The sequence below is a fragment of the Scyliorhinus canicula genome, chromosome 23, assembly GCF_902713615.1.
Source record: "Scyliorhinus canicula chromosome 23, sScyCan1.1, whole genome shotgun sequence".
Taxonomy (NCBI): Eukaryota; Metazoa; Chordata; class Chondrichthyes; order Carcharhiniformes; family Scyliorhinidae; genus Scyliorhinus; species Scyliorhinus canicula.
The window spans coordinates 23,464,070-23,483,520 of NC_052168.1; the positions used below are offsets into that span (position 1 = coordinate 23,464,070).

The 19,451-nt window shown below is 50.8% G+C and overlaps 1 protein-coding gene across 3 annotated transcripts in view; it reads left to right on the forward strand.

Moving 5' to 3' along the window:
* LOC119956502 (lethal(3)malignant brain tumor-like protein 2) overlaps window positions 1–16,800 on the forward strand; it is a 234,424-nt gene extending 217,624 nt beyond the window's left edge. For all 3 annotated transcript variants that reach the window (XM_038783779.1, XM_038783780.1, XM_038783782.1), the window contains exon 18: window positions 16,709–16,800. In XM_038783779.1, the coding sequence (XP_038639707.1) occupies window positions 16,709–16,764 (56 nt within the window). In that variant the 3' untranslated portion in view covers window positions 16,765–16,800. The remainder of the gene's footprint in view (window positions 1–16,708) is intronic.
* Window positions 16,801–19,451: the final 2,651 nt, after the last annotated feature.

The following is a 19,451-nucleotide window of genomic DNA, read 5'->3' on the forward strand; positions in this document are numbered from 1 at the left end:
TTAAGAGGCATCTTGACAAATACATGAATAGGATGGGAATAGAGGGTGTTTTAAAATGAGCAGGGCAGAAAGACATTGGGCCGGGTAGAAGGGTTTGTGTTCAGTGAGCTCAGCTGAGGTTCTCTTGTAGAGAGAGGCGGAATTATAATTTTTAAATTAAAATTTATTTGTGTGAAATGGGCGCCGCTGGCTGGGCCCAGCATTTATTGCCCATCCCCAATTGCCCCTTGAGGAGGTGGTGGTGAGCTGCCTTCTTGAACCCGCTGCAGTCCGCATGGTGTAGGTACACCCACAGTGCTGTTAGGGAGGGAGTTCCAGGATTTTGATGCAGCGACAGTGAAGGAACATTGAACATCAATGGGACATTGGCCGAGGACATGGTTGGACTCGCCTATGATGGCCTCCCTGGTTAAATCGCCTGGCAGTTCTTTCAGGCCCGTGTGGGAAAATAACCACTTGGCCATGAGGGAAGTGACCAATGGTTAGATATTTGAAAGGTCACGTTCCCCACAGACTGAACGTGATTGGTTAAGGTCCCCAGTGAGCCAAACCAATCCCAGTGGCAATACTCACCGCATATTTAAAAGGCAGAGGACCCGAATAATACCTCCCGTGGGAATCACTAACGGTAATGATGGTTACGGTGATTTACCCTGTTACAGATTATTGCCACCATGGCCAGGGAGAGTTACTTGCATATCCCCTGGTTCGGTTGCTTGGGAAATGGTGAGTAGTCAGAGTGGGAGTAGAGGTAACGGAAAGTCATTTTTTAAAAAACAATTAAAATGATTGGTTGCCACCTCAAATATTTATGAATTTGAAATGCAGTGTGTGTCAAACATGTTCACATGGCTTCCTTCTTTACGTGTGCCAACGTTTTTTTTTCTTTTTTTAAATAAATTTAGAGTACCCAATTATTTTTTACAATGAAGGGGCAATTTAGCATGGCCAATCCACCCACCCTGCACATCTTTGGGTTGTGGGGGCGAAACCCACGCAGACACGGGGAGAATGTGCAAACTCCACACGGACAGTGACCCAGGGCCGGGATTCGAACCCGGGTCCTCAGCGCCGTAGGCAGCAATGCTAACCACTGCGCCACCGTGCTGCCCGTGTCAAACGTTTTTTACATTTTTTTTAGAGTACCCAATTCTTTTTTTTCCAATGAAGGGGCAATTTAGCGCGGCCAATCCACCTGCCCTGCACATCTTTGGGTTGTGGGGGCAAAACCCGCGCAAACACGGGGGGAGTGGGCAAACTCCACACGGGCAGTGACCCAAGGCCGGGATCGAACCTGGGACCCTCGGCGCCCTGAGGCAGCAGTGTTAACCACTGCGCCAGCTGCTGCCCCCACGTGTGTCAAACATGCCTGTTCACACACATGGCTCTCCACTTTGTTTGATCAAAGCACACCGCTGTACCAATCCTCTCGGAAACCCCTCGTATGTGTCCCTTCGAACACCCTCAAGCCCTCGATCCCCCTCAATGGGGCTGACAGTTTGAGCATTACAAAATTTTGACATTAGACAAATGTAGAGCATGTGAAGAGTTAATGCTTTGTTGACATTTTCTAATGAAAAGACCCAGATGACCACAGGCTGATTTCCCCTTTGAGGGGGGAGAGCTGACTGGTGGCGATTTAACCAGAGGCGAGGGGTAAGGTTGAGAAGATGAGGACTCAGCAGGTACGGGGAATTGAACCCGTGATGCTGGCCTTGCTCAGCATCACAAGCCAGCTGTCCAGCCAACTGAGCTAAATCAGTTAGAGTTAAGCCTAGCCACCAGAGGGAGCTAAGGGACAGTACTATAAACTGCACTGACTCTTGGGCTTGGGGTGGAGATTAGACTGGAGCTGAAGAAGACAAGATTCATAAGGTATAGTTAAGATATAATAGTTATAATTAGTAGATAGTGTTAGTGAATATAGTTTAATTCTTGCACGTATGTTTGCTGTTTAGAATAAGCGTCGAACTCAAATTTAGTAGTGTTAATAAAATTAGTTTAGATCTTCAAAAGAGCTTTGTGTATCTTTGTGATCACTACGCCTTCTGTCCTGGAACCCCCTCACAAAGATCACCACAAAAATGTCAGTGATGCCTCCTCAACAGGAATCTAATGGGAAACGCAGTCGTAGTACCACAGCCCAGTCCATCACACGAACCTGCCTCCCATCCATGGACTCCATCTACACCTCCCGCTGCCTGGGGAAGGCGGGCAGCATAGTCAAAGACCCCCTCCCACCCGGCTTTCTCACTCTTCCAACTTCTTCCATCGGGCAGGAGATACAGAAGTCTGAGAACACGCACGAACAGACTCAAAAACAGCTTCTTCCCCACTGTCACCAGACTCCTAAATGACCCTCTTATGGACTGACCTCATTAACACTACACCCTGTATGCTTCATCCGATACCAATGCTTATGTAGTTACATTGTGGACCTTGTGTTGCCCTATTATGTATTTTCTTTTATACCCTTTTCTTTCCATGTACTTAATGATCTGTTGAGCTGCTGGCAGAAAAATATTTTTCACTGTACCTCGGTACACGGGACAATAAACAAATCCAATCCAATCCAATCCAGATAGTTAAACAGAAACACTGTTACAGCACCGAAAATGACAAAGTCAACAGAATAATACTTCATTTGGCCGTAACAGCTCATTTACCTTTTTAATCCCGATCCTTTAATCCTTTCACTCTTATTTTTGATTTTGGCCCGTTTCCATTTTCATCCCTCCCATGTGACCTGACGCCTCTGGTGGAAAAGGTCGTGTGTCTCCTGCGTCATTGCTCTTTGGGTAGCTGAGAGCAATGGCTGGGCTGGCAGCATTTTCGCTCAGAGTCGGCAGCTTCTGTGTTCAAGGCCCCCGCTCCAGGGCCGGAGCGTTGCCTGTCCTGGCTGAGCTGGGAGTGCTGCATTGTTAAAGGTGCCACCTTTCAGACAGGATCGTAGAATCCCCAGCCTGCAGAATGGGGCCATTCGGCCCATAAAATCTACACTTACCCTCCGAAAAAGCACTCTACCTAGGCCCAGTCCCTCGGCCTACCTTGAGGCCCAGTCCCTCATCCTACCTTGAGGCCCAGTCCCTCGGCCTACCTTGAGGCCCAGTCCCTCGGCCTACTTTGAGGCTCAGTCCCTCGTCCTACCTTGAGGCCCAGTCCCTCGGCCTACCTTGAGGCCCAGTCCCTCGGCCTACCTTGAGGCCCAGTCCCTCGGCCTACCTTGAGGCCCAGTTCCTCGGCCTACCTTGAGGCCCAGTCCCTCGTCCTACCTTGAGGCCCAGTCTCCAGTGAATGGTATCCTGGCCAATATTTATTTTCATTTGAAAAGGAAGAATGAACAGGGTTACGGAGAGTGGCATTCGGAGCATCGCTCACTCAGAGCATCGCTCACTCAGAGCATCGCTCACTCAGTGCATCGCTCACTCAGAGCATCGCTCACTCGGAGCATCGCTCACTCGGAGCATCGCTCACTCGGAGCATCGCTCACTCGGAGCATCGCTCACTCGGAGCATCGCTCACTCGGAGGATTGCTCACTCGGAGCATCGCTCACTCGGAGCATCGCTCACTCGGAGCATCGCTCACTCGGAGCATCGCTCACTCCGAGCATCGCTCACTCGGAGCATCGCTCACTCCGAGCATCGCTCACTCAGAGCATCGCTCACTCGGAGCATCGCTCACTCGGAGCATCGCTCACTCCGAGCATCGCTCACTCGGAGCATCGCTCACTCCGAGCATCGCTCACTCGGAGCATCGCTCACTCGGTGCATCGCTCACTCGGAGCATCGCTCACTCAGAGCATCGCTCACTCGGAGCATCGCTCACTCGGAGCATCGCTCACTCGGAGCATCGCTCACTCGGAGCATCGCTCACTCGGAGCATCGCTCACTCGGAGCATCGCTCACTCGGAGCATCGCTCACTCGGAGCATCGCTCACTCGGAGCATCGCTCACTCGGAGCATCCCTCACTCAGAGCCTGCACTGACACGGTGATTCAATGGCCTCCTTCAGTGCGGTAGCCATTTTGTGACTGTTAGTGTGAGCTAATAAGCACTATGACGCGCCAATAGCTAGGAAATGTCATCACCTTACTCCCAATTTCCGCCCTCTCTTGCCTTTGCCTGGTCCGTCTCCTAACTCTTCACATCCTCTTGATCTCTCTATCTGGGGGTCAGGCCTCTCGGTATTACTGAAACACTCAGTTTAAGGTGTTGCACTAAAGTGTGAAGAACATCCCCAGAGTGACCCATAGAATCCCCACAGTACAGAAGGAGGCCATTCGGCCCTCGAGTCTGCCGACCCTCTGAAAGGGAACCACACCTAGGCCCACTACCCCCATAACCCCAGCTTACTTGCACCTACTGACACTTAAGGGACAATTTTAGCACAACAAATCCACCTAACCCGCATGGGCGGCATGGTGGCACAGTGGTTAGCACTGCTGCCTCACAGCTCCAGGGTCCCAGGTTCGATTCCGGCTTGGGTCACTGTCTGTGCGGAGTCTGCACATCCTCCCCGTGTGTGCGTGGGTTTCCTCCGGGTGCTCCGGTTTCCACCCACAGTCCAAAGATGTGCAGGTTAGGTGGATTGGCCGCATTAAATTGCCCCTTAGTGCGGTCATTTTCAAAGTCGGGGTCGGGACCCGCGGGAACGACACGGACGGGTGTCGGGAGGGTCTCGAAGCCATCCATGACGGCGTTTTCGATCGTGTGAATTAGCGCCCGACGCCCGCAGCAGCCGGATTTTCAAAATGCCGGCTGCGCCAGCTTTAAAAATGCCGGCCGCGCTGCGCATGCGTGCTCGCCCATCAGTGCCCATGTGCCCGGAGCCCAGCGAGAAACACCGCCTCCTCCTGACCTCAGCGCACTGACCCAGGAGAAGACTTTTTTTTTTAATTGGTTGGATTCTTCCTGCCTGAAGTGAGGCAGGGAGAAAGTCGCGCACCCCGAACACTGATGTCACGTGCTCTGGGCGCGATTGCAATTCCTCCGTTTTGTCAGCACAAAACAAGCAACAGGACTGAAAAACTTAAAATGGATTGTTCTGTAATAAGGAAGAGAGGGCCAGAGACACAAACAGGCCAGGATCTCACAATTAAGCCTGCTGGAGAGAGATGCACAGGAGAGTCCACAACAGGACAAAGCAGTGCTGGGTGCGAGTTCCAGAGCCTCTGATGAACATCCCATTAAGAAGAAGCTCAAATCAGGCACAAAGCTATATAAAGATGACTTTTTAAGGCACAGTTTTATTACTTCTGCCAATGCAAATCAGGTTGCAAAGCCCATGTGTGTTATATGCAGGGAACTACTGGCAGGTGAAAGTTTAAAACCCTCAAAACTTGAAAGGCATTTGAAGGCATGGCGAGTTTGATTTTGTTCAAAGATTGCAATGAGAACTTAAATCGTCAGCTGAAGTCAAAGAACAAGAACAAAGAAAAGTACAGCACAGGAACAGGCCCTTCGGCCCTCCAAGCATTCTGGAGTATGTCTCTGAGGAGTATCCAGAGCTGAGTAAAACAAGCATTTTGTTGCTTTTTCCCTTCACAATGACCTACATGTGCGAGGTTGGATTTCTGTCCTCACAAAGGTGAAGACGCCACAAAGGAACCGGCTGAATTCTGCACCTGATATGCACATTGCCCTCTTCTCCTGTGAACCTGATTGGAGTGAGATCATTTTTATTTATTTATTTAAATTTAGAATACCCAATTCATATTCTCCAATTAAGGGGCAATTTAGCGTGGCCAATCCACCCACCCTGCACAGCTTTCAGCTGTGGGGGCGAAACCCACGCAGACACGGGGAGAATGTGCAAACTCCACACGGACAGTGACCCAGAGCCGGGATCGAACCTGGGACCTCAGCGCCGTGAGGCAACAGAGAGCTAATCCACTGCGCCACCGTGCTGCCCCCTGGAGTGAGATTATGAGGACCAAACAGGCTCATCTCTCACATTTCAGGTAAGAGAAAATGCTGGGTCGCTATGGCTGGTGTGGGTCGCGAAGGTCGGCCGGCGTGTGTTCCCAGAAGGATGGCCAGTTGGTATAAATGGGTCCCAGGCAAAAAATTATGAAAAACACTGCCTCAGTGTCCAAAAAGATTTGATGGGGTTACGGGGAGGGCGTGGGTGGGGGGGTGCTCCTTCGGAATGCTGGTGCAGACTCGATGGGCCGAATGGCCTCCTTCTACATTGTAGGGATTCTATGATCTTTGGCCCAGGAGTCAAAATGTTGAACAAACGTCATGTCCAGGAGGCCCTTCGGGAAGAGGAGATGGTGGATCCAGACGGGTGGTTCCCTGAGCAGACTGACAAGGTCATTTGGCAGAATGTCTCATCGCCAGAACTTTCAAACACGCACCAAGACCTGGCTTGTTTGGTGGTGATAAAGATCATCCCGGTCAGATCCTTCCCACACGCCCGGAGTCTCACCCTATCCGCATGTGGCCCTCGGGGTGACTGTGGTGAGGAAGAGACCGTTACCCACCTCCTTGTGGACTGTGTCTTTGAAAAGAAGGCCTGGAGAGAGATGAGGTGATGTTTGTCGAGGTTCACCCCGAGCAGCTCCGCGGACGCAGGACTCTGTGCTCGACGGGCTGTTCCCAGGGACGCACTCCGAGACAAACATCAACTGCTGCTGGAGGATCATCAACTCGGTGAAAGATTCTCTTTGATCTGCCCGAAGCCTGTTGGTTTTCCAGTGCACAGAGCTGTCCCTGACCGAGTGTGACAGACTGGACATTCCAAAGGCCAGGGCTACGTGCTGAGGGGCAGCCGCCACAGAGACGCAATGGGGGAAGGTCGCTGTCGACAACCTTTCAGCCATCGTGAACCGTTTGGCGGGGATTTGTATCGAACCCCCTCTGGCCTTATGCCTCATACTGAATATTACAGGTATCATAATAGTATTGAACAGCCTCAGAGTGCAACTTGATCTAGGTAGACAACTTAAATATCTTTGTACCATTTGTGGGCGGCACAGTGGTTAGCACTGGGACTGCGGTGCTGAGGCCCCGGGTTTGAATCCCGGCCCTGGGTCACTGTCCGTGTGGAGTTTGCACATTCTCCCCCACAATCCAAAGATGTTCTGGTTAGGTGGATTGGCCATGCTAAATTGTCCCTTAATTGGAAAAGAAAACTGATTGGCTACTCTAAATTTATTTAAAAAACAATCTTTCTACCATTTGTAATCACCATTTTGAAATGTCAGTAATGTTTCTTTGACTGTATTGAAGTACCTCAGTGAGCAACATGACATGCGTAGAGAAGTTGAATATTATTGCACTTTGTGTGACGGCCATTTTGTGATAGAACATAGAACAGTACAGCACAGAACAGGCCCTTCGGCCCTCGATGTTGTGCCGAGCCATGATCACCCTACTCAAACCCACATATCCACCCTATACCCGTTACCCAACAACCCCCCCCCCCCCCCAAACCTTACTTTTAGGACACTAGGGGCAATTTAGCATTGCCAATCCACCTAACCCGCACATCTTTGGACTGTGGGAGGAAACCGGAGCACCCGGAGGAAACCCACGCACACACGGGGAGGACGTGCAGACTCCTCACAGACAGTGACCCAGCCGGGAACCGAACCTGGGACCCTGGAGCTGTGAAGCATTTATGCTATCCACAATGCTACCCTGCTGCCCTTAAAGATGTTTGTAATGTTCTCTTGGTAGCATTGTGGATAGCACAATCGCTTCACAGCTCCAGGGTCCCAGGTTCGATTCCGGCTTGGGTCACTGTCTGTGCAGAGTCTGCACATCATCCCCGTGTCTGCGTGGGTTTCCTCCCACAGTCACAAAGATGTGCAGGTTAGGTGGATTGGCCATGCTAAATTGCCCTTAGTGTTGGGTGGGGTTACTGGGTTATGGGGATAGGGTGGAGGTGTTGACCTTGGGTAGGGTGCTCTTTCCAGGAGCCGGTGCAGACTCGATGGGCCGAATGGCCTCCTTCTGCACTGTAAATTCTATGATAATCATAGAATCCCTTCAGTGTAGAAGGAGGCCATTTGGCCCATCGAGTGTGCTTTTTGTGAAGCCTTTGCTTCGATAGAGCACGCTACCTAGGCCCGATCCCCCACTCCTAGCCCCATAACCCCACCTAGCCTTTGAGCTATTTTGCAAGGCCAATTCCCCTAACCTGCACATCTTTGGTCTGTGGAAGGATATTTTACAAATATTATTGCAAAGAAAAAGTCTGAACACAAGAAGGTTTTTCAGCGTTTCCTGGGCCTACATGGGACGGTACAGCGGTTCCATAGTACTGCTCGCAACAGGTCTGTTGAAAAGGCTGTTGTGTGAGGATTAGAATGTGGTAGTTTGGGCAGTGTCCCTGTTGAAGGGAACGTGTGCAGTCGGATTGTTAAGTGAGCAGAGGTTTGGATTTTTCTCCATCTGTTTCTTTAATCGGGGAATACTTGGCCGACTGGGATGTGTCACGTTTTGAGCTGATGGCCTGAAGCACCCAGCACTGGGCAGCACGGTGGCGCAGTGGGTTAGCACTGCAGCCTCACGGCGCCGAGGACCCGGGTTCGATCCCGGCTCTGGGTCACTGTCCGTGTGGAGTTTGCACATTCTCCCCGTGTTTGCGTGGGTTTTGCCCCCACAGCCCAAAGATGTGCAGAGTAGGTGGATTGGCCACGCTAAATTGCCCCATAATTGGGAAAAAAATGAATTGGGTACTCTAAAATTTTTTTAAAAAGAAGCACCCAGTACCTGTAGGTGTGGGGCCCGGAGAGTAAATTGCAAATCTCGCTTCTCAAAGATTTATTTACCTAAATCTGACAAAGCGGGCCCTGTTCGGAATGACCGTCAACCGTGTAGTCTCTGCAGTCATTGTTAGATCAGTGCTGGATCCACACCCTAACCTGCCTTTTTCCCGATATACCTAGCTTTTTAAATAGTGAAAATCTCTTGAAATGAAATGAAAATCGCTTATTGTCACGAGTAGGCTTCAATGAAGTTACTGTGAAAAGCCCCTAGTCGCCACATTCAGGCGCCTGTCCAGGGAGGCTGGTACGGGAATTGAACCGTGCTGTTGGCCTGCTTGGTTTGCTTTAAAAGCCAGCGATTTAGCCGAGTGAGCTAAACCAGCCCCTCTTATCCCTGATTTGATGCCCCCTCGCTTGTAAATCGTCACAGCAGGAAATCCCAAACTCTGAACACTCTTTACACACATGCGCCTACCCTGCCCTCATTCCCGAAAGGCCGGGCTCCAGTTCTGAGACTCCGTCTCCTCGGTCACGAATTCCCAAATCAACAGAACACAATTCCCCCTCTCCCTGCCCCATCCTGGAAATCGTGATGAGCTGACACAACCTAGTTTCCGAGGATGGCGGACGCAAGAGGCTATTGCATCGTTTTATTTGGTGGAAATGCAGACCCATGGGATCCCTACAGTGCAGAAGTAGGCCATTCGGCCCATCGAGTCTACACCAAGCCTCCGAAAGAGCACCCCACCCAGGCACACTCCCCCCCCCCCCCCCCCCCCCCCCCCACTTCCCCATAACCACGCTCATCGATTGTGACCAATCCATCTAATCCACACATTGTTGGACACTTAAGGGGGAATTTAGCGCAGCCAGTCCACCCAACCTTGCATTGTGGGAGGAAACCGGAACTCCCGGAGGAAACCCATGCAGACACGGGGAGAATGTGCAAACTCCACACGGATAGTGACCCGGGGAGGCAGGCAGCAGTGCTCATCGCAAAAGGTTTTTGTGTCCTTGTTGAGGGAACGTGCAGTTCTGGTCACCACATTATAGGAAGGATGTGGAAGCTTTGGAAAGGGTTCAGAGGAGATTTACTAGGATGTTGCCTGGTATGGAGGGAAGGTCTTACGAGGAAAGGCTCAGGGACTTGAGGTTGTTTTCGTTAGAGAGGAGAAGGCTGAGAGGTGACTTAATAGAGACATATAAGATAGTCAGAGGGTTAGATAGGGTGGACAGTGAGAGTCTCTTTCCTCGGATGGTGATGACCAACACGAGGGGACATAGCTTTAAATTGAGGGGTGGTAGATATAGGACAGATATCAGAGGCAGTTTCTTTACTCAGAGAGTAGTAGGGGTGTGGAACGCCCTGCCTGCAACAGTAGTAGACTCGCCAACTTTAAGGGCATTTAAGTGGTCACTGGATAGACATATGGATGAAAATGGAATAGTGTAGGTCAGATAGGCTTCAGATGGTTTCACAGGTCGGCGCAACATCGAGGGCCGAAGGGCCCGTACTGCGCTGTAATGTTCTATGTTCTATAACTGTGGCCCGTGTTCTGATCGTTGTCCAGTGACCCCTTGTGGGGTGTGTGTGTATGGACATCAGCTGAGGTCAGAATTGGCTTGGCTGTACACCAATCAGTTTTGGCAGGCTAGTAGTGCTGTGGGGATGCCCCCCCCCCCCCCTCCCCCACCTCTGAGCTACGGGTTCGAATCCCACCCCAGGACTTGATGCCCAACGAAGGTGCGTTCATAACGCAACCAAACAAGTTGAGAATCAACCTGCAAAATCCTCCCAGCACACAACGCTGGGAGAGATTCCTGCTGGGTATTACCATCCCGGACCCGACTCCAACAATTGCCATGATTCCGGACAGAAACCCCAATATTTTATTCAATTTGCAAGACTGGGCGGAAAGGATACTTCAGTCCAGGAATGATTCCACGCATAAATAGGGATGCAAAGAACAAAGAAACGTACAGCACAGGAACAGGCCCTTCGGCCCTCCAAGCCTGTGCTGACCATGCTGTCCGTCTAAACTAAAACCTTCTACACTCCCTGGGTCTGTATCCCTCTATTCCCATCCTATTCATGTATATGTCAAGATGCCCCTTAAATGTCACTATCGTCCCTGCTTCCACCCCCTCCTCCGGCAGCGAGTTCCAGGCATCCACTACCCTCTGTGTAAAATACTTCCCTCGTACATCTCCTCTAAACCTTACCCCTCGCACCTTAAACCTATGCCCCCGAGTAATTGACCCCTCTACCCTGGGGAAAAGCCTCTGACTATCCACTCTGTCTGTGCCCCTCATAATTTTGTAGACCTCTATCAGGTCGCCCCTCAACCTCCGTCGTTCCAGTGAGAACAAACCGAGTTTATTCAACCGCCCCTCATAGTTAATGCCCTCCATACCAGGCAACATCCTGGTAAATCTCTTCTGCACCCTCTCTAAAGCCTCCACATCCTTCTGGGAGTGTGGTGACCAGAATTGAACACTATACTCCAAGTGTGGCCGAACTAAGATTCTATACAGCTGCAACATGACTTGCTAATTTTTATACTCAATGCCCCGGCCAATGAAGGCAAGCATGCCATATGCCTTCTTGACTACCTTCTCCACCTGTGTTGCCCCTTTCAGTGACCTGTGGACCTGTACACCTAGATCTCTCTGACTGTCAATACTCTTGAGGGTTCTGCCATTCACTGTATATTCCCTACCTGTATTAGACCTTCCAAAATGCATTACCTCACATTTGTCCGGATTAAACTCCATCTGCCATCTCTCCGCCCAAGTCTCCAAACAATCTAAATCCTGTTGTATCCTCTGACAGTCCTCATCGCTATCCGCAATTCCACCAACCTTTGTGTCGTCTGCAAACTTACTAATCAGACCAGTTACATTTTCCTCCAAATCAGTTATATATACTAGGAACAGAAAAGGTCCCAGCACTGATCCCAGCGGAACACCACTAGTCACAGCCCTCCAATCAGAAAAGCACCCTTCCATTGCTACTCTCTGCCTTCTATGATCTAGCCAGTTCTGTATCTACCTTGCCAGCTCACTCCTGATCCCGTGTGACTTCACCTTTTGTACCAGTCTGCCATGAGGGACCTTGTCAAAGGCCTTACTGAAGTCCATATAGACAACATCCACTGCCCTACCTGCATCAATCATCTTTGTAACCTCCTCGAAAAACTCTATCAAGTTAGTGAGACATGACCTCCCCTTCACAAAACCGTGCTGCCTCCCGCTAATACGGCCCCTTGCTTCCAAATGGGAGTAGATCCTGTCTCGAAGAATTCTCTCCAGTAATTTCCCCACCACTGATGTAAGGCTCACCGGCCTGTAGTTCCCTGGATTATCCTTGTTTATCCTTCTTGAACAAGTAAGTGTGATTAACACTAGAGTAGGGGTAGTTATTGTCGGTGCAGATTTGGATGGGCCAAAGGGCCTTTTCTGCGCTGTATGACTCGAAATAGGTGTCAAAGTTTTAATTTCGTGCTGCAAAGAGAGAAGAGAAAGACTTTCATTTAAATAGCACCTTTCGGCACCTCCGGGTACCCCCAAGTGCTCTCCAGCCAGTGAAGCAAGTCTGAAGTGTAATCACCTGTGTTATTTTTCATTCATGGGATGTGGGCAGTCACTGGCTGAGCCAACATTTGTTGCCCATCCTAATTGCCCTTGAACTAAGTGTGCTCGGTCATTTCAGAGGTTATTTAAGAGTCAACCACACTGCTGTGGGGGTCTGGAGTCACATGTAGGCCAGACCAGGTAAGGACGGCAGATTTCCTTCCCTGAAGGACATTAGTGAACCAGATGGGTTTTTACAGCAATCGACAATGGTTTCATGGTCATGGTTAAGAGCATTACCTTGGGTCTCTGGATCACTAGTCCAGTGCCAATACCCCTAAGCTACCGCCTCCCCTACGTAACAACGTAACACAGCAAGGTCCCCAGAAACAGCAACGCGATAAAGGCGAGATAATCTGCCTTGTTGCGGGTACGAGGAGATCGTTGCTGAGGTTGATTCACCTTGCACCATCAGGACTGATGCCAGAGTGTCAAATTTCAAACTATCGCAAACTTGTGATGGTTTGAAATTTGGATTTCTGCCGTTTGTCCTGATGAGCGCAAGATAAAAAGCTTCGACAACACTCGCTTAACAGCAAGATTTGTGTTCTGTACGACTAAACCCATTTGGTGATGTTGGCTGAGTGATAAATAATTGGCAGGCTCTTATCTGGCCGCCTCAGATGGCTCCTCAATCAAAAGATGACCCAAGGGACTGCTGCATTCCCTGTTGTTGAAAACTCACCACTATTCTTAGAATTCCCCCTATCCCAAAAAGGGCCGGCATTCTAAATGGTGAACAGGGATTCTCACTCCCTGACTCCGATGCAGGCTTCGGTGGGTGCTATTCAGGTCAAACTATATTTTCAAGTTATCCCCCGATATAACCCATACCTTCACAGAAGATTTCATCTACTTACCACTTAGTAGCATTGATATCTTGGGTCCTGCTTTGCTAGGTAAGTAAAGTAGACTTAGGAATAACCACTGTTTCAGGTTAAAACTTTTAAGTTATTTTATTATTATATTTTTTTCTTTTAAAAGTTGCAATCACTGTCTTTTCAGCTTCTGGGTCCTTCTGGTTGGTTGAAGGGACCTTCAGGCCCACCTTGACAATCAATCTTCTTTAAAATCTGGTTTTTTTTAGATGTATTCGCTGGTTAGCTCGGTTGCTATGTTCTATCTTTCCCATGTACCGAGCTGTGAGAGCTGGCTCTGCTGGCTGCCTCTGAGCTGATTCTGAACTGACTCTGCCTCCTCTTTAAATTCTGGTCTTCCTTAGGTGTATTAGCTGTTTTAGCTCAGCTGCTTTGCTTTGTCCCTTTCCCCATGGCCGAGCTGGCTGTAAGCTGACTCTGATTCCTTCTCTGCTTCTCTGCCCCTCTGCTTCTCTCTCTCTCTGAGTTCTGGTAGTTCCTGCTCTGGTCTCTGGGTTTATATTCTCTTTCTAACAGTTATTAAGTTTTTATGACTTTATTGTAAAGTAACTTTTATTTCACTTGGATTGTAAAAGGTATCCTTAATCTGAATTTTTCTAACATGACTAAGTATTTATTTTGGGCATGGCCTCGACCCTCAGATCTGATTACATTGTCCTTTGTGATGTTCAAAATGCTTTGATTTCAAGAGGGGCGTGAATCTTGGTTCCTGTCATTTCTGTAGTTTTATTTTCCAATTGTGTCCCCAGCTCATAATTTTGACTTTGATTTTGGCTTTAAATTATGTTTCTTGCAGACTGATAGTCTCCAATTTTCTATTAATTTACTTGATATCAGCAGAATTTCACACCTATATATTTGCCCCCCCCCCCCCCCCCCCAGTCATTCTTTTCTATCTGCTGATTTTACTTCAATGAAGGTGTGAATCATTGCTTTTAGCGTAATGCTAAAAATCCACTTGGTTATAACTTGAAAGGTTTACATTTATCACCTAACTCAACTGAAACCCTCATCCAGATGCTTACTGAGATGGTTAATTTCAATGACGGTGTGAACCATTGTTTTTAGCTTCATACAAAAATCCTGTTTGTTTGTTTGGGAGAAGGAATCTGCATTTTATCATCCTGCTCTTTGCAGCTGCTGTTAACCCTTCGTGGGATCTTTCCCTGTATCCTCTCACGTTTCTCTCAGATATTGCCAGACTTCCATGTTTCAAATGACACGGGCGCGATTCTCCGCAAATGCGGAGTCGTGAAGGCTGCCGTGAAACCGGCCGTGTTTCACGGCTCCCCGGTCGGGGCTAGCAGCGGGGACCTGTGAACCTCGGCATTGCAGGCTTAGCGAAATTCGCTAAACCCACGCGCCAAAGTTAATGGCGGCTGACGCGCACGATAACGTCAGCCGGGCATGCGCGGATTGGACGGCTCCAACCCCACATGCGCGGATGACGTCATCGCGCATATGCGTGAAATCCGCGCATGCGTGGGCCGGTATGCCCCTCAGCCGCCCCGCGGAGTGATCCAGCGGGGCGGCGGAGGAACAAAGAGTGCGCGGGGTTCGGACCCGCTGCCCGCGATCGGTGCCCACCGATCGCGGGCCCATGCCACCGTTGGCCGGCCGTGCCAATCGGTGCCATGGTTGTCGGGAGCAGCACTTTGCGGCCGTTTTCACGAACGGTGAGAGCAGGTGTGTTGCCGTTCGTGGAAACGGCCGTAAAGGCCTGGGAAATCGGCCCATCGGCCTGGGGAGAATCGCTGCTCGCTGTAAAAAAACGGCGAGCAGCGATTCGTGTCGGGGGGCGGGCGTGGGGGGGGGGGGGGGAATAGCGGGAGGTCGGGAAAAATGTTGGGAAGGCCCTCCCGCTATTCTCCGACCCGTCGTGGGGAGCGGAGAATCACGCCCCACATCTTTCCATATTTTCAATTACGTCCCTCAGTTCTCCATTGGGATTTTGTGCTCAAGTGTCTGGTGTGGGGCTTGACTCCGAGACGAGGGTACCCTGTGCTGGGTGGGAGGGGGGGGGGGGGGGGCTGGCCACGAAAGGGAGCTGCCGCACTGCTTCCCACGGAGGGAGGTAAAGGAAGGAATGATGAGGAATCCATTCCTGGAATGAGGGGACTGTCCAATATTGAGAGGTTGAGTAAATTACCGCTATATTCTCTGGTGTGTCAAGATTCTGAGGGGGGTTTGATAGGATGGACACAATGATTGTCTCCGCTGGCCGGGAAATCTAAAACACGGGAAGGGTAAGGGGTCAGTCTCGGGATGAGGGGGCCGATCGTTTAGGACTGAGATGAGGAGAAATTTCGTCACTGAAAGGATTGTGAATCTTGGGAATTCTTGTCCCCAGAGGGTTGTGGAGTCTACATCGTGAATATATTTAAGGCTGGTTGGACTGATCTTTGGCTCCTCGGAGATTTGAGGGAAAACAGGTGGGAAAATATTGAATGGTGGAGCAGACATGATGGGCCGAATGGTCTACTCCTGCTCCCATTTCTTGTATTATCTTACCCCTCTGCTCTTGCTGATGTGTGTGGGCGTTCTCCACGTGCAGACCCCCCTCAAACCCACGCTGTGGACTACAAGGAGTGACCGTCACTGAGCTGCTGCAAGCGTAGCATCGGGTGATGCTCCCTCCCTTCTGCCCATCCTCTTTCCTTCCATCCTTCCTTCCTGAAGGCCTCTGCCCACCCCTTGCTGGCCCAAAGCCAATTGCTACCCCACGCTTTACTCTAATAAGTACAACCATCGCCTCGCATTTATTGCCCATCCCAAATGTTCCTCGAGAAGGTGGTGGTGAGCTGCCTTCTTGAACCCACTGTAGTCCATGTGATGTAGGAACACCTACTGCGCTGTTAGGGAGGGTGATCCAGTATTTTGACCCAGCGACAGTGAAGGAACGGCCGATATATTTCCAAGTCGGGATGGTGAGTGACTTGGAGGGGAACCTCCAGGTGGTGGGGTTCCCAGGTATCTGCTGCTCTTGTCCTTCTAGATGGTAGTGGGTTTGGAAGGTATTGTTGAAAGAGTCTTGCTGAGTTGCTGCTGTGCACCGGTGGTGGAGGGAGTGAATGTTTGTGGAAGGGGTGCCAATCAAGCGGGGCTGCTTTGTCCTGGATGGTGTTGAGCTTCTGGAGTGTTGTTGGAGCTGCGCTCATCCAGGCAAGTGGAGAGTCCATCACACTCCTGACTTGTGCCTTGTAGATGGTGGACAGGCTTTGGGGGGTCAGGAGGTGAGTTCCTAGACGCAGAATTCTCAGCCTCTAACCTGCTCTTGCAGTTCCAATATTCTGGGTCCAGTTGAATATCTGATCAATGGCAACTCCCAGGATGTTGATTGTGGGGGATTCAGTGATGGTAATGCCATTGAATGTCAAGGGGTGATGGTTGCATTCTCCCTTCCTCCAAATGGTTGTTGCCTGGCACGTCTGTGATGTGAATGTTAATTGCCTCTTATAACCCCAGCCTTATGGTTTCCAGGTCTTGCTGCATATGGGGACGGACTTCGGTACCTGAGGACAATCGAGCGGTGCTGAACACAGTGCAATCGTCAGCAGACATCCCCACTTCTGACCTTATGATGGAAGGGAAGCTGATGAAGCAGCTGAAGATGGTTGGGGCCGAGGACACGACCCTGAGGAACTCCTGCAGTGATGTCCTGGATCTGAGATGATTGGCCTCCAACCACCACAACCATCTTCCTTTGTGCCGGGTGTGACTCCAACCAGCGGAATGTATTCCCCCCTGATTCCCGTTGCCTCCAGGTTTACCAGGGCTCCATAGAATCATAGAAACTCTAGGCCCCTTCCCCCACCCCGTTCCCGGGACCCCACCCAATCACATCTTTGGACACTAAGGGACAATTTAGCATGGCCAATCCACGTAACCTTCACAACATAGGACCGTGGGAGGAAACAGGAGCACCCGGAGGAAACCCATGGAGACACGGGAAGAATATGTGAACTCCACACAGTCACCCGAGGCTGGAATCGAACCTGGGTCCTTGGCGCTGTGTGGCGGCAGTGCTAACCCCTGTGCCACCATGCCGCCCCTGAAGTCTGTTCAAACTTTCCTGGGGGTTTTCACTTCCGGTGACGGCGGGCGGGAGGCGGCCGCGCAGTGGAGGGCTCCCGTTCGGGAACGGCTTTTCCGGGGCTTTAAGCCCGGTCCCAGGGTCCACGGAGGCGGCAAAAGCAGGGAGGAGGCACGGAGGAGGCACAGTGAAGGAAAATGTCGAGGGTGAGCAAAGAAACGGCCATAAAAAAAACAGCTGATGGTCGTCGGGGAGTGGAAAGGTCACCGTGGGGTCACGAAGGAAAATGGAGGCTGGAGCATCAGGGGAGGCCGCATTGCTTACGGCTGAAGAAATAACTAAGGTGATGGCTGCGGAATTCGAAAGGCAGTTTACAAAATACATGGGGACAATGAGGAAGGAGATGAGGGAGGTTTTGAGTGTGCTGGTGGAGGAGGCGATTTCCCCGGTGACGACGGCGGTGGCGAGCGCAGTGGCGGAGGTGCGGGAGCGAGGGGAGGCGCTGAAGGAAGTGGAGGAGACATTATTGCAGCACGGTGATCAACTTACCTCGATGGGGAAGGAGATGCGGAAGGTGATGGAGGTGAACAAGGATCTGCGAGGAAAAATGGAAGATCTGGAAAACGAGTCCAGGCGGCAGAATTTGAGGATTGTGGGGCTACCCGAAGGAGTGGAAGGGCCGAGGCCGACTGAGTATTTTGCTGCGATGCTGGCGGAACTATTGGGGGAGGGGGAGGATCCCTCCCAGTATGAACTGGATCGGGCTCATCGGTCAGGGAGGCCTGTACCAAAGGTGGGTGAGCCGCCAAGGGTAGTGACTCTGTGCTTCCGTAGGTACAGTGTGAAGGAGAAGGTCCTGTGCTGGGCCAAGCAGAAGCGGGTGGTGCAGTGGGCTGGAGCTGGTATACGTTTATACCAGGGCTTTACGGTGGAGCTGGCGAGGAGGCGGGCTGCTTTCAGCCGGGTGAAGAGGGCACTGTACATTAGCAAGGTGCAGTGTGGCATTGTATATCCAGCGAAGCTGAGGGTGACTAACCAGCTCAAGGACTTTTATTTTGGAACGGCGGAGGCAGCGGAGGAGTTTGCGAAGGCAGAAGGACTGTGGCAGAACTGAGAAATTGAGAAATGGCCATGTGCCGATGTATCCTCATGACTGTTTTTTTTTTTCTTTTTTGTTTCACTGCGTGCGGGTGTATGGGCTAAAGGAGCCGGTGTTGTACATATTTGGACAAGGGAAGTGATGGGACTTTCACGCGAAGTGAGGGCTCTTTGGGGGTAGTTGGATATGCGGGGTTTGTGTGCTAAAAGGGGATTTCTGGGGTTTCCTAGGGCCGGGCAAGGGGGAAAGGGACCCGGGCGGGGGCCTCCATGCTGGCCGGTTTAAGCCGGCCAGTGAAGGGGAGTGAGGTGGGGGGAGGGGCTGCAGCCATCGGAGCCTGGCAGAACAGGGTCCGAGTGGTCTAGTCGGGCTGGAAGGTTGGGGGGAAGGAACCAAGGTTGGGGGGAGGAGTTTTACAAGAGGCAGTGGGCGGGAGGAGTTTTGGGGGGGGCGGGGTGGATTTACAACTCTTGGGTATCATGTACGGCACTCTTTCAGAGGTTGGTTGGCGTTGAGTGTTGGGGGAGGGCGGGGGGGGGGGGGGGGGGGGGGGGGGGTGTAGGTGGACTCAATGTTGACCATGAGCGGTTCTGGGCTCCTTTTTTCTTTTTCTCCTTTGCTTTTTGTTTCCACCGTGGGAGGGTTTGGTGTATTGGACGCATGTATTGACAGGTGGGCCGTTGTTTGGGGTGGTGGGAGGGTGGGATCGTTGTTATTGTTAAGGGGATTGATTTTGTATTTGTTACCGTTTACTGTCTGTGGGTGGGGTGTAAATTTTGAAGGAAAATGTGAAAATGGAGAATAAAAATTTTTTTTAAAAGACTTTCCTGGGGTTTTAACTTTACAGTTGTGGTATTTTAAGACGACACGGCGAGAACAACACAAATTATCCACAACATTCAGGGGCAACATCTTTCTTCATCTGTAGTATTTCCCAACTTGGATGCATCTTGTTGATGTTGCCTTTTTAACCCAATGCATCTTTGATGGGCCTCACTGCCCAGTGCAGTTCCAGGTGCAGTGGGAAAGTTCCTAAAGTCCATCATCCAATTGTTTCTATTCAAATCCGAAAGTGGCAGGTGCAGGGGGAA